General features: G+C 41.9%; 1 protein-coding gene across 1 annotated transcript in view; it reads right to left on the bottom strand.

Moving 5' to 3' along the window:
• The window catches only part of RPS6KA6 (ribosomal protein S6 kinase A6), a 322001-nt gene that overhangs the window by 82239 nt on the left and 224247 nt on the right, over positions 1 to 15515 (bottom strand). Inside the window, exon 13 of the mRNA XM_053699338.1 lies at positions 7493 to 7569. Within this exon, the coding sequence (XP_053555313.1) occupies positions 7493 to 7569 (77 nt within the window). The remainder of the gene's footprint in view (positions 1 to 7492; positions 7570 to 15515) is intronic.

Below are 15515 nucleotides of genomic sequence, written 5' to 3'. Positions count from 1 at the left end.
AATAACCTCCATGCACTGAGCCACTGACGGCCGAGGAAGGGACTGTCTTAGAAAAGAAAAACAAATTATGCTTACCTGATAATTTTCTTTTCTTCAGATGGAAAGAGTCCACAGCTGCATTCATTACTTTTGGGAAATAAGAACCTGGCCACCAGGAGGAGGCAAAGACACCCTAGCCAAAGGCTTAAATACTCCTCCCACTACCCTCATCCCCCAGTCATTCTGCCGAGGAACAAGAAACAGTAGAAGAAATACCAGGGTGAAAAGGTGCCAAAAGAAAATAACAGACGCCCCCCAGAAAAAAAAACGGTGGGGAGCTATGGACTCTTTCCATCTGAAGCAAAGAAAATTATCAGTTAAGCATAATTTATGTTTTTCTTCATAAATGGAAAGAGTATACAGCTGCATTCATTACTTTTGGAAAAACAATACCCAAGCTAAAGAGGACACTGAATGCGCAAACGGGTGGGTACAAAAGGCATCCCATTCTGAGGGAACCAGGCCTGAAAACCTTACCCAACAAAAAACCTGCTTCGTCCGAAGCCGAGAAAATTTGGAAAAGAAAAAAGGCCCCAAGGACACTGACCCGCAGATAGTCCACAAGCCTTGCTAGAGACCGCAGAAAGAACACAATTGAGCCAGCACGCCTCCAGGAGACACCAACGCTCAGAAAGCGGTCCTCAACAACACACCCCGTACCAGAGAAGGGGATCAACAAACAAACTCCCCAAAAGGGAAAGAGATGGGGGAACAAGCGAGGATTCCCCAAAAACAGGTATAACAATTTCCAAACAGGGAAAACACCAAGAACCAAGCCAAACTCAGAGACCGAAGCCATATGCGAGAACAAGGGGAGGCAACGCCCAGACCCCAGATGTACAGAAACCACAAGGTTAAAACCAGGAATCCGACACACAGAAGAACTTCTCCTCAAGATAGTGCAACCACACCCTAAAAGAAGACTGAAGACAGTCCTCAAGGAACTCAAAATATTGAAGTCTTCAAAAACCGATATACGTGCAGCATACCCAGAAGGCAAGTCCCTGGGTCAACACCAGACACTACAGTCATACCAGGATGACTTCAGTAGCAAACTACTTGCAGGCAAGTAAGAGCAGCAGAGGATAGGTCACAACCCTACCACAGACTGCAGAACATCCACTAAAGAGTGGACCCAGCTCAGGAGTATCCAAAAATCTGCCAGCCCTACTCCATATCCTGAACATGGAGAAGCACAGAAACCTCAAAAAAGCTCACCGTACCACAAGGGCCCAAAGGCGAACATAAAGTCTTGGTAAAAATCTGCCAACACACCGATAAAGTGCAAATGGTTGTGACTGATTTCAAACAAAGTAACTAAAGGGCCTCTACAGCTGGCTGTCAGGTCTGGAGGACAGGGGAACAGAAAAAAAACCCAAACACCAGTCCCCAAAAGGAGGACGAAAAAAGATGGACTCAGCCACCCAACGAAACTCAGGTGCCAACCCAAGAACTCGAACAGGAAGTCCAAGAGAATCCATAGGAGAGGAACAGAGAAAATGCAATAGTCTCAGAAGCCCCAGCACGACAATCCATGACAGCATAAACATGGAGACATCACCCCAGAGGAACAGAACCCCAGAGAACAGAGGCTCTCCTCTAGAGAATAAAAAACTCCTGTTCCAACAACCTGCACACAGGACAACCAACTTCCAGAGAGAGGAAACCCCACCCCCATAAGGACAAACGACCCCCCAAAGGGGAGAGTATGGAAGGAACAGCGCACAAGCTCATAAGACATGAAGCCATAGGCTGAGAAGACAATTCCAAATGAAATAATCTAGACGTCATAGATGAACATTTAGGAACTCCCCAAAAAGCAGGTAGAGCACACCTCAGACAAAGGGCACAGATCCTAGCCAAGCCTTCTAGACCGAAGGTCATAGCCTGTGTTCCCTGGCAAAACTGGATTCCACCAAACCAGCCACAGGATCGTAAGTCTTCAGGACATCCGGAAGATCCACAACAAAAACTATAGGCCTGAGTAAAAACTATAGGCTTGAGTCCCAGATCGTTCCAGGGAACCTCCCAAGGAACATAACCGGACCAACCCGGAAAATGGGAACAGAGTTGCATGAGTGGCCTAGAACTCACCAAAGCGATAAAACAACGCCCAGAAAAAACATCGAGGACAAGGTCACCCGAAGAGTGAGCAAAACAAAGGCTAGTCTCCATAATCCCCTCCGGAGTATCAGAGGACTATAACCAAGGAAAAAGAATGCAGAGCATCCTAAACCCCGGTATAAAAACCCCTAAGCGAAGCTTGGAGATGGAGAAGGCACAGCCTACCATCCACTGATAGGGAACGACTTAATTCCCTAAGTAGGAAAAAGCCATAAGGACCTCCCATAAGGTGGCTAAGACCGCTAAGGGGCAATATACAAAGAGGAGGAGAACTTCAAAAGGACAAATCCAAGAGCCACAAGGGCAAGACCGCCAGAACGGGCGGCAAGGAGGTCTGAAATCCTCCCAACCTCCAACCCACACGGGGAGGAACAGAATCATGAGAGTCAAACTAGTATTTATATAGTGCCCTTCTTCCAGTGGGACACAAAGCACTTTTCCAGCACTCGCTCTCGGATGAACCAAATAGGCAGCTGAATAGTAATAGTTGTGATTATTACCCAATCTGAATGGTACTGAATGCATCGTCAGAAGGATGAAGTGTTGAGTCGGCCCTGCCGGGACAGAACCTGTGACCCTAAGATCTTTGAACAGGCCTAGTAGTCAGGGCATTTTACCAACTGAGTAACCTCGCTGGCATCGACCAGCTGGAGAGGTCAATGAGGACTGAACCAATCCCCCATACCTCACGAACCCTCAGGCCCACTCAGTATGAACTGAAACTTGTAAAAGAGAACAAGAACAACACAATAATATGTGAGGCACTCAGCGCCCAATCGGACCAGCCAGGCAGAAAAGGCGCCACGTGTATGAATTAGGCCTCAGTACAGAAGGACAGAAACCAAGGGCTATTCCTGTCAAGGCCGTATAGAATCACCCCAAGAGAGGTAAAACAGCAGACACACATAGGACTAAACACGTCCTTAGAAGTAACAGTGCAATCAAACATTGTGAGTATCGATTCCAGACAAACTTCCTGAAGGAAATATAAAATGAGCGTTATTCAAATAGAATAAAGGGATAAGGCAACCCACAGGTTTATCGCCTAAGCAGAACAGATGTACCCGCAGGAGCGCCCCACAGGGCCCCTGTTCTACCAAGCTCAAACTGGAAAAAGTACTCAATAACAAGACTATAAGAAGATTACTTCATCCCCTTATGTCTATTTCTGCAAGCTATTCGAAGAAGCAGACTGAGAAGTCTAAAGTGTGCCTCAAAAGAACAAAAAGAAGGCTAGTCAGTCTATACCGAAAAGCGCAGCATACCCCGTCGGAGCGAAGGACGACTCCGGCCTCGAAGGCTGACCCCCCGAAGCCTCAGGGACAGTTGTTCCCCCAGAGAGCTAAACAGGCCACATTATGCCTGAAGAGCCTAAGTAACACTAAACATAAGCAGGTCAAATCACATAAACCTGATTTAAAAAACCCTGTTCAATAACCTCCCTCAGGAGATATTAGCCTGGATTCCAAGATACAAAAGGCGCCTCACCGAGACCCTTATATTTTATAGTTAGTTCCGCAAGGTGGTAGCCTCTCGGGAAAACATTTTATAATACAATCATGATGAAAGTAAAATAAAACAATCTTACCAGAATCTACGCCATGGAACAGGAACACGACCCTTCCAGTGTGACGGATAGTAGCATCGCCTCCACCATGGACTTGAGAGAAGAAAGCCAGCAGCGGAGCGAAGTTAGACAACGCTGATTACTTGAGGAGCTGTTAACATGAGTCGGGATGGTTTTGCAGAAAGACTCTCCCTGCATTTCCGGACACTAACTTTCATCCAAGCCCTCACTGAGAGACTGATAGGAGTACATAAAACACCTGCCCCATGTCGAAGAGTACTACCCTCCATAAGAGACAAAATAAATTCTGACGCTTCTCTGCCAACCTCTTGGAATGAAAGGCAAAGAATGACTGGGGGTGAGGGAAGTGGGAGGATTATTTAAGACTTTGGCTGGGGTGTCTTTTTGGGGTGCCTCCTCCTGGTGGCCAGGTTCCTATTTCCCAAAAGTAATGAATGCAGCTGTGGACATAGCTGACAGCCCCAGCACATCTCAGGCAAACTTTCTAACATTTATCATGTAAAATACAAGACGGTTTAACTTGTCAAAAGTGATTATTGCATCATAAAACACTATACATAGGAATATTGATTTTGATGTTTTAATTACAGTTTTCATAACAGCAGGAAAACTGGCTGTCTGTAGCATGTGGTCTTCCATCAGAAGAAAAGTTTTTTTTTATGTTATCACTTACCATACAACATGCTTTAACATGCTTAAAAGGTGCTTATCCTGTCTTGTTTTATATTATAAGTTACTAAGCTATATTTGTATTGTATTTCCAAAAAGAAAATGTTACTTAAAAAATTATTAAGAATTAGACACATGCATTTTTGACAGCAATCTAATTCCATAACTGTAATGGTCTCATGAGAAACCATGCAAAATGAACTACATATAAAGTGGCTGCCATCAAACAACAATATAACGGACAAAGATACTGCATCGTGCTTTGAATTTCTGACCATTTGCAAGATTTTGGAAATATTTGGCTCTGGAAGAAATACTATGGCTTATGCATTGAACAACATGTATGAAGTTAAAGGGACATTCAAGTCAAAATTAAACTTCATGATTCAGATAGAGCATGCAATTTTAAACAACTTTTCAATTTACTTCCATTAACAAAATGTGCACAGTCTTTTTATATTTACACTTTTTAAGTAACCAACTCCTACTGAGCATGTGCAATAATTCACTGCATATACGTATATGCATTTGTGATTGGTTGATGGCTGTCACATGATACAGGGGGAGTGGAAATAGACACAACTTTGCAATTTATTTAACAAAAATCTACTACTAATTTGAAGTTCAGACTAAGTGCTATTGCATTGTGTTCTTATCATGCATGTGTTGATTATGCAAAGTACAGTGTTGACTGGTCCTTTAACAGTTTAATGGCACAATAGCCCTCCTGAAATTACGGACATGGGCATCTAAAAGTCTGAAGCACATGAACCACTTTGGATACTGTCTACACAAAGAGTTATGAAAATACCCAGTAACTTGATTTGTTCCAGAGGAACTGCTGAAATCCTGGTAAGAACCCCTGGAGCCAATCCAATAAAGAGCCATCAACTGAAAAGAAGTTCTAACACAATAAAGATAATTTAGAATAATCTAGATTTAAAGGAATATGAATGCAACTTTCCTTCTGATATATAAAGTTTATAAACTAATTTGGTTCTAGGTCTCTGAAAACAGACTGAAGGGGCTTCATCCTGAAAGAAGAATTCTTCACAAATCTGCCTAGTCTTCCTATGTCAAGATCTGACAAACGGTCCTCTTTTCTCAGGAACAAGAAATGGCTGGTGCAAAAAACATGCCTCTGTTCCTAACTGGGGTAAAAACAGAGCCACCTCAAATGTTCTCTCTTTCACCATGTTCCAAGTAAACCTATAAAAGAAAGAACCTTAGAGGAGGATTTAGAAAATCTATTTTTGGCATCCCTGTAAAAGAGGATTCCATTCCATCATAGTAAATCCGCTATAAGAAGTTATCTTACCCATGCTCTTATAATCTTGAGAAAGGGAAAAACTTATCACCAACAGCTGAAAAAAAGTACTCTAACTCCAGACCACATAGCATAGTCTTTGAATAAGGAAAGAATTAATGCATTTATCAAAATCACAAGTCTAGGTTTTTAACCATAAAGACCCACGCTATGGGCTGCAAATTGCATTTTACAAACAAAACCATATTATTCAAACAACAACCTGTCAGTCTCTATCAACACCAGTTCGTAAACAAGTAACACAATTAGACCTTTCTGAACTACCATCTTTTTGACAATGTCAATATAGGGATTATTTAATCAAACAGACCATGCATCTTAACTGCTCTATAAATAGACTCTGCACACCGTAAAATCTTTATTAAGTGTCTAATTTGTTAGTAGGATCTTTAAAAAAAAGTGTTTTAAAGGGAACATAAATCAAATAAATCTGGAAATATGTCATCAAGTTCAGGAACATCATACTAGAGCTGTAATACAATTCAGCGAACAGATACTTGTCACCAAATCTGGACGAAACAAGAGTACAACTATCTGCATAGTGTAGCTGTAACACTTCATCTTAGCAAATTAAATGCAATTAAAGTGGTTAAAAAGTTTCTTAGCTTGATCTATTTCCCAGACACAAATGATTAACACTTTTCTAATTCTAGAGGAAGAGTGGTCAGAGAAAGCTTTTGATCGAGAAGGAATTTAAATATGAAGCCACTGAATAACATGATAAAACCAGAGTTTCTAGATTCTAGCTATACTCCCTGTGTGGAGACCTAAATACATAACTAAATTTATTTTATTTCAGCAGAAATTAGACATATCTACCTTTAACTTTGAGTGGACTGGACTAGTAATTGTTTCCTTAACTGACTGGTAACTTATACTGATGTTTTCCCAGCCCTGTAACACATATTTATACATATACATACAGGTAAGTTATGCCTTGAACTTGGTCTCACTAATCAATTTTTAAAGTGAAGGTAAAGTTACTTTGATGTCTATCTCAAATATTAATCTTAGATCAAAATTAATATGACTTTCATTCATGATTTATTTTAAAAATAATTGGTAAAAAGTAATTGCCGTTTTAACTCACTCCGCAAAATCAACCCTTTTTTTTTTTTTTTTTTTCTTTTTGCTCTTGATCACTTTTTTCTATCAGCCACTTGAAATTCTGTCCGTTAGACGGTGGCCCTAATGTTGAGTGGTGCAGCGTTCCGAAGTGTGTACTAATTGTATGGTTCCGCCTGTCTGGGTGTTTTTAGTTTATCTGCTTTTATGGAATCCCGGTGGTGAGTTTGACGATTCTGTGAACAACTCACCCCTTATATGACAGTGTTATGGGGAATATTGATTATAAAGAATTTGTCTGCACAATTTGTCCAATTCGGCAAATCGCCGATTGACGCATGCCCAGTTTCACTGAGCCTCGTGAATGCGCTTTAGACAGATGTAGAAAGTGGGTGGGGCCGCTCTATGCGTCAGACAAGGAAAGCAGGAAATAGTAGTTGGGAGGAGTCAGGCATCATAACGATAGGGAGTTTTATATATTGAAAAAAAAAAGCTATAAAAAAAAATATTTAAAAAAAACAACAAAACTTAACTGTTAGCAGTAAATAATGCAATTATGTCTTGAAACAGAAGAAACTTTACCTTCACTTTAAGTTATAAAGGACAAGGAGAAAAGGGCAAAATCTCAGCCTAGTGATGAGTAAGCAAAATCTCAATCATGAAGCGCAACAAAATCTCACCCAGCCAGCATTGTATACAGGAGGACACCCAAGCTCCAAATATCACAGGCAGCGTCATAGCCCTGTCTCATAAGGACCTGAAAAACAACAAAGCAATTATGTCATATGGTTATCTCCATACCCAAAGTGTAAAAATAGTAGCAAGGGATGAATCACTAGCCGAATGAAACTAGCTTACATAAACATTTCACAACCCATTCTAGGAGAGTTTCCTTGTATCTAAATTCTTATTAGCAAAGTAAAATAGAGATAGCACACTGGGCAGTCTACATTAGATAAAGTGACATACAAAGATTTGCATCAACAACAAATGCATGATAAAGAGACAATTAAATAGCACTTAGTCTAAACTTCAAATGAGTAGTAGTTTTTTTTCTGACAAATTTCCAGTCAATCACAAATGCATATATGTATATTCTGTGAATTCTTGCACATGCTCAGTAGAAACTGTTGACTCAAAGTGTAAATATAAAAAGACTGCGCATATTTTTTTTAATGGAAGTAAATTGGAAAGCTGTTTAAAATTGCATGCTCTATCTGAATCATGAAAGTTTAATTTTGACTTGAGTGTCCCTTTAACAAAAGATAGCTACTCTTCTAAATATATTCAGAGAAGAATTCCTTATCCTAAATGAAGTAAATTACATTTCTCAGCAAAGTGATTTGGTGATTAAGTTTAGCAAATTGAACAAGAGAAAAAAAAATATCTAGATTTTAAAAGGGACATGAAAATTAAACTTTAATGCTTCAAATAGCTTATGTAATTTTAAGAAGCTTTTATTTTTTAATTTTATCAAATGTATGTAGATCTCTTGGCACACCAGATGCTGCAAATGCACTACAAAAAGCTAGCAGGTTAAAGGGACACTAAACCCAAACATTTTCTTTCATGATTAAGGTAGAGAATACAATTTTAAACAACATTCCAATTTACTTCTATTACCTAATTTGCTTAATTCTTTAGATAAACTTTAATGAAGAAATAGCAATGCACACGAAGAACCAATCACAGGAGGCATCTTTGTACAGCTACCAATCAGCAGCTGCTAAGCATATCTAGATATGCTTTTCAGCAAATAATATCAAGAGAATAAAGCAAAATAGATAATAGAAGTAAATTAGAAAGATGTTTATAATTATATGCTCTTTCTAAATCATGAAAGAAAAAAAATTGGGTTTCATGTCCCTTTAATGGTGGCTACACACAACTCGTCATTGGTTCAACCCATGTGTTCAGCCGGCCCCCAGTAGAGCACTGCTGCTCTTGAGCAGATAAACTATGTTTAATCCCTATGCAGGTAGTAAAAAGTTATCTTTAAGCTATAGTGCAATAATAAAATGCTCTAATGCAGGGAAAATTCTTTTTTTGCACTTTTATCTTCTTTAAGGTAACATCTTCCATGTTTCTTTACTCACAGTAACAGCTAAACAAAACACACAAAAGCATTTCCAGAAAAAACAGAATTTATGCTTACCTGATAAATTACTTTCTCCAACGGTGTGTCCGGTCCACGGCGTCATCCTTACTTGTGGGATATTCTCTTCCCCAACAGGAAATGGCAAAGAGCCCAGCAAAGCTGGTCATATGATCCCTCCTAGGCTCCGCCTACCCCAGTCATTCGACCGACGTACAGGAGGAAATATGCATAGGAGAAACCATATGATACCGTGGTGACTGTAGTTAGAGAAAATATTCATCAGACCTGATTAAAAAAACCAGGGCGGGCCGTGGACCGGACACACCGTTGGAGAAAGTAATTTATCAGGTAAGCATAAATTCTGTTTTCTCCAACATAGGTGTGTCCGGTCCACGGCGTCATCCTTACTTGTGGGAACCAATACCAAAGCTTTAGGACACGGATGAAGGGAGGGAGCAAATCAGGTCACCTAAATGGAAGGCACCACGGCTTGCAAAACCTCTCCCAAAAATAGCCTCTGAAGAAGCAAAAGTATCAAATTTGTAAAATTTGGCAAAAGTGTGCAGTGAAGACCAAGTCGCTGCCTTACATATCTGGTCAACAGAAGCCTCGTTCTTGAAGGCCCATGTGGAAGCCACAGCCCTAGTGGAATGAGCTGTGATTCTTTCAGGAGGCTGCCGTCCGGCAGTCTCATAAGCCAATCGGATAATGCTTTTAAGCCAAAAAGAAAGAGAGGTAGAAGTTGCCTTTTGACCTCTCCTTTTACCAGAATAAACAACAAAGAAGATGTTTGTCTGAAATCTTTAGTGGCCTCTAAATAGAATTTTAGAGCACGGACCACGTCCAAATTGTGTAACAAACGTTCCTTCTTTGAAACTGGATTCGGACACAAAGAAGGTACAACTATCTCCTGGTTAATATTCTTGTTGGAAACAACTTTCGGAAGAAAACCAGGCTTAGTACGCAAAACCACCTTATCTGCATGGAACACCAGATAGGGCGGAGAACACTGCAGAGCAGATAACTCAGAAACTCTTCTAGCAGAAGAAAACAGAATTTATGTTTACCTGATAAATTACTTTCTCCAACGGTGTGTCCGGTCCACGGCGTCATCCTTACTTGTGGGATATTCTCTTCCCCAACAGGAAATGGCAAAGAGCCCAGCAAAGCTGGTCACATGATCCCTCCTAGGCTCCGCCTACCCCAGTCATTCGACCGACGTTAAGGAGGAATATTTGCATAGGAGAAACCATATGATACCGTGGTGACTGTAGTTAAAGAAAATAAATTATCAGACCTGATTAAAAAACCAGGGCGGGCCGTGGACCGGACACACCGTTGGAGAAAGTAATTTATCAGGTAAACATAAATTCTGTTTTCTCCAACATAGGTGTGTCCGGTCCACGGCGTCATCCTTACTTGTGGGAACCAATACCAAAGCTTTAGGACACGGATGAAGGGAGGGAGCAAATCAGGTCACCTAAATGGAAGGCACCACGGCTTGCAAAACCTTTCTCCCAAAAATAGCCTCAGAAGAAGCAAAAGTATCAAACTTGTAAAATTTGGTAAAAGTGTGCAGTGAAGACCAAGTCGCTGCCCTACATATCTGATCAACAGAAGCCTCGTTCTTGAAGGCCCATGTGGAAGCCACAGCCCTAGTGGAATGAGCTGTGATTCTTTCAGGAGGCTGCCGTCCGGCAGTCTCGTAAGCCAATCTGATGATGCTTTTAATCCAAAAAGAGAGAGAGGTAGAAGTTGCTTTTTGACCTCTCCTTTTACCAGAATAAACAACAAACAAGGAAGATGTTTGTCTAAAATCCTTTGTAGCATCTAAATAGAATTTTAGAGCGCGAACAACATCCAAATTGTGCAACAAACGTTCCTTCTTCGAAACTGGTTTCGGACACAAAGAAGGCACGACTATCTCCTGGTTAATGTTTTTGTTAGAAACAACTTTTGGAAGAAAACCAGGTTTAGTACGTAAAACCACCTTATCTGCATGGAACACCAGATAAGGAGGAGAACACTGCAGAGCAGATAATTCTGAAACTCTTCTAGCAGAAGAAATTGCAACCAAAAACAAAACTTTCCAAGATAATAACTTAATATCAACGGAATGTAAGGGTTCAAACGGAACCCCCTGAAGAACTGAAAGAACTAAGTTGAGACTCCAAGGAGGAGTCAAAGGTTTGTAAACAGGCTTGATTCTAACCAGAGCCTGAACAAAGGCTTGAACATCTGGCACAGCTGCCAGCTTTTTGTGAAGTAACACAGACAAGGCAGAAATCTGTCCCTTCAAGGAACTTGCAGATAATCCTTTCTCCAATCCTTCTTGAAGAAAGGATAGAATCCTAGGAATCTTTACCTTGTCCCAAGGGAATCCTTTAGATTCACACCAACAGATATATTTTTTCCATATTTTGTGGTAAATTTTTCTAGTTACAGGCTTTCTGGCCTGAACAAGAGTATCAATAACAGAATCTGAGAACCCTCGTTTTGATAAGATCAAGCGTTCAATCTCCAAGCAGTCAGCTGGAGTGAGACCAGATTCGGATGTTCGAACGGACCTTGAACAAGAAGGTCTCATCTCAAAGGTAGCTTCCATGGTGGAGCCGATGACATATTCACCAGATCTGCATACCAAGTCCTGCGTGGCCACGCAGAAGCTATCAAGATCACCGACGCCCTCTCCTGATTGATCCTGGCTACCAGCCTGGGGATGAGAGGAAACGGCGGGAATACATAAGCTAGTTTGAAGGTCCAAGGTGCTACTAGTGCATCTACTAGAGTCGCCTTGGGATCCCTGGATCTGGACCCGTAGCAAGGAACCTTGAAGTTCTGACGAGAGGCCATCAGATCCATGTCTGGAATGCCCCACAGATGAGTAATTTGGGCAAAGATTTCCGGATGGAGTTCCCACTCCCCCGGATGTAATGTCTGACGACTCAGAAAATCCGCTTCCCAATTTTCCACTCCTGGGATGTGGATTGCAGACAGGTGGCAGGAGTGAGTCTCCGCCCATTGAATGATTTTGGTCACTTCTTCCATCGCCAGGGAACTCCTTGTTCCCCCCTGATGGTTGATGTACGCAAAAGTCGTCATGTTGTCTGATTGAAACCGTATGAACTTGGCCCTTGCTAGCTGAGGCCAAGCCTTGAGAGCATTGAATATCGCTCTCAGTTCCAGAATATTTATCGGTAGAAGAGATTCTTCCCGAGACCAAAGACCCTGAGCTTTCAGGGATCCCCAGACCGCGCCCCAGCCCATCAGACTGGCGTCGGTCGTGACAATGACCCACTCTGGTCTGCGGAAGGTCATCCCTTGTGACAGGTTGTCCAGGGACAGCCACCAACGGAGTGAGTCTCTGGTCCTCTGATTTACTTGTATCTTCGGAGACAAGTCTGTATAGTCCCCATTCCACTGACTGAGCATGCACAGTTGTAATGGTCTTAGATGAATGCGCGCAAAAGGAACTATGTCCATTGCCGCTACCATCAAACCTATTACTTCCATGCACTGCGCTATGGAAGGAAGAGGAACGGAATGAAGTGTTTGACAAGAGTTTAGAAGTTTTGTTTTTCTGGCCTCTGTCAGAAAAATCCTCATTTCTAAGGAGTCTATTATTGTTCCCAAGAAGGGAACCCTTGTCGACGGAGATAGAGAACTCTTTTCCACGTTCACTTTCCATCCGTGAGATCTGAGAAAGGCCAGGACTATGTCCGTGTGAGCCTTTGCTTGAGGAAGGGACGACGCTTGAATCAGAATGTCGTCCAAGTAAGGTACTACTGCAATGCCCCTTGGTCTTAGCACCGCTAGAAGGGACCCTAGTACCTTTGTGAAAATCCTTGGAGCAGTGGCTAATCCGAAAGGAAGCGCCACGAACTGGTAATGCTCGTCCCGGAATGCGAACCTTAGGAACCGATGATGTTCCTTGTGGATAGGAATATGTAGATACGCATCCTTTAAATCCACCGTGGTCATGAATTGACCTTCCTGGATGGAAGGAAGAATTGTTCGAATGGTTTCCATTTTGAACGATGGAACCTTGAGAAACTTGTTTAAGATCTTGAGATCTAAGATTGGTCTGAACGTTCCCTCTTTTTTGGGAACTATGAACAGATTGGAGTAGAACCCCATCCCTTGTTCTCCTAATGGAACAGGATGAATCACTCCCATTTTTAACAGGTCTTCTACACAATGTAAGAATGCCTGTCTCTTTATGTGGTCTGAAGACAATTGAGACCTGTGGAACCTCCCCCTTGGGGGAAGCCCCTTGAATTCCAGAAGATAACCTTGGGAGACTATTTCTAGTGCCCAAGGATCCAGAACATCTCTTGCCCAAGCCTGAGCGAAGAGAGAGAGTCTGCCCCCCACCAGATCCGGTCTCGGATCGGGGGCCAACATTTCATGCTGTCTTGGTAGCAGTGGCAGGTTTCTTGGCCTGCTTTCCCTTGTTCCAGCCTTGCATTGGTCTCCAGGCTGGCTTGGCTTGAGAAGTATTACCCTCTTGCTTAGAGGACGTAGCACTTGGGGCTGGTCCGTTTCTACGAAAAGGGACGAAAATTAGGTTTATTTTTGGTCTTGAAAGACCTATCCTGAGGAAGGGCGTGGCCCTTACCCCCAGTGATATCAGAGATAATCTCTTTCAAGTCAGGGCCAAACAGCGTTTTCCCCTTGAAAGGAATGTTAAGGAGTTTGTTCTTGGAAGACGCATCCGCTGACCAAGATTTCAACCAAAGCGCTCTACGCGCCACAATAGCAAACCCAGAATTCTTCGCCGCTAACCTAGCCAATTGCAAAGTGGCGTCTAGGGTGAAAGAATTAGCCAATTTGAGAGCACGGATTCTGTCCATAATCTCCTCATAAGGAGGAGAATCACTATCGATCGCCTTTACTAGCTCATCGAACCAGAAACACGCGGCTGTAGTGACAGGGACAATGCATGAAATTGGTTGTAGAAGGTAACCTTGCTGAACAAACATCTTTTTAAGCAAACCTTCTAATTTTTTATCCATAGGATCTTTGAAAGCACAACTATCTTCTATGGGTATAGTGGTGCGTTTGTTTAAAGTAGAAACCGCTCCCTCGACCTTGGGGACAGTCTGCCATAAGTCCTTTCTAGGGTCGACCATAGGAAACAATTTTTTAAATATGGGGGGAGGGACGAAAGGTATACCGGGCCTTTCCCATTCTTTATTTACAATGTCCGCCACCCGCTTGGGTATAGGAAAAGCTTCTGGGAGCCCCGGGACCTCTAGGAACTTGTCCATTTTACATAGTTTCTCTGGGATGATCAAATTCTCACAATCATCCAGAGTGGATAATACCTCCTTAAGCAGAGCGCGGAGATGTTCCAACTTAAATTTAAATGTAATCACATCGGGTTCAGCTTGTTGAGAAATTTTCCCTGAATCTGAAATTTCTCCCTCAGACAAAACCTCCCTGGCCCCCTCAGACTGGTGTAGGGGCATTTCAGAACCATTATCATCAGCGTCCTCATGCTCTTCAGTATCTAAAACAGAGCAGTCGCGCTTACGCTGATAAGTGGGCATTTTGGCTAAAATGTTTTTGATAGAATTATCCATTACAGCCGTTAATTGTTGCATAGTAAAGAGTATTGGCGCGCTAGATGTACTAGGGGCCTCCTGAGTGGGCAAGACTCGTGTAGACGAAGGAGGGAATGATGCAGTACCATGCTTACTCCCCTCACTTGAGGAATCATCTTGGGCATCATTTTCAGTGTCACATAAATCACATTTATTTAAATGAAAAGGAACCTTGGCTTCCCCACATTCAGAACACAGTCTATCTGGTAGTTCAGACATGTTAAACAGGCATAAACTTGATAACAAAGTACAAAAAACGTTTTAAAATAAAACCGTTACTGTCACTTTAAATTTTAAACTGAACACACTTTATTACTGCAATTGCGAAAAAGTATGAAGGAATTGTTCAAAATTCACCAAAATTTCACCACAGTGTCTTAAAGCCTTAAAAGTATTGCACACCAAATTTGGAAGCTTTAACCCTTAAAATAACGGAACCGGAGCCGTTTTTAACTTTAACCCCTTTACAGTCCCTGGTATCTGCTTTGCTGAGACCCAACCAAGCCCAAAGGGGAATACGATACCAAATGAAGCCTTCAGAAAGTCTTTTCTATGTATCAGAGCTCCTCACACATGCGACTGCATGTCATGCTTCTCAAAAACAAGTGCGCAATACCGGCGCGAAAATGAGGCTCTGCCTATGGTTAGGGAAAGCCCCTAGAGAATAAGGTGTCTAAAACAGTGCCTGCCGATATTATTTAACAAAAATACCCAGATTAAATGATTCCTCAAGGCTAAATATGTGTAATATATAAATCGATTTAGCCCAGAAAATGTCTACAGTCTTAATAAGCCCTTGTGAAGCCCTTATTTACTGTCTGAATAAAAATGGCTTACCGGATCCCATAGGGAAAATGACAGCTTCCAGCATTACATCGTCTTGTTAGAATGTGTCATACCTCAAGCAGCAAAAGACTGCTCACTGTTCCCCCAACTGAAGTTAATTCCTCTCAACAGTCCTGTGTGGAACAGCCATGGATTTTAGTAACGGTTGCTAAA

This window comes from Bombina bombina, chromosome 1 (genome assembly GCF_027579735.1).
Source record: "Bombina bombina isolate aBomBom1 chromosome 1, aBomBom1.pri, whole genome shotgun sequence".
Classification (NCBI taxonomy): domain Eukaryota; kingdom Metazoa; phylum Chordata; class Amphibia; order Anura; family Bombinatoridae; genus Bombina; species Bombina bombina.
Note: the sequence above shows the minus strand (reverse complement) of the source record. Positions and strands in the feature narration are given on the sequence as shown.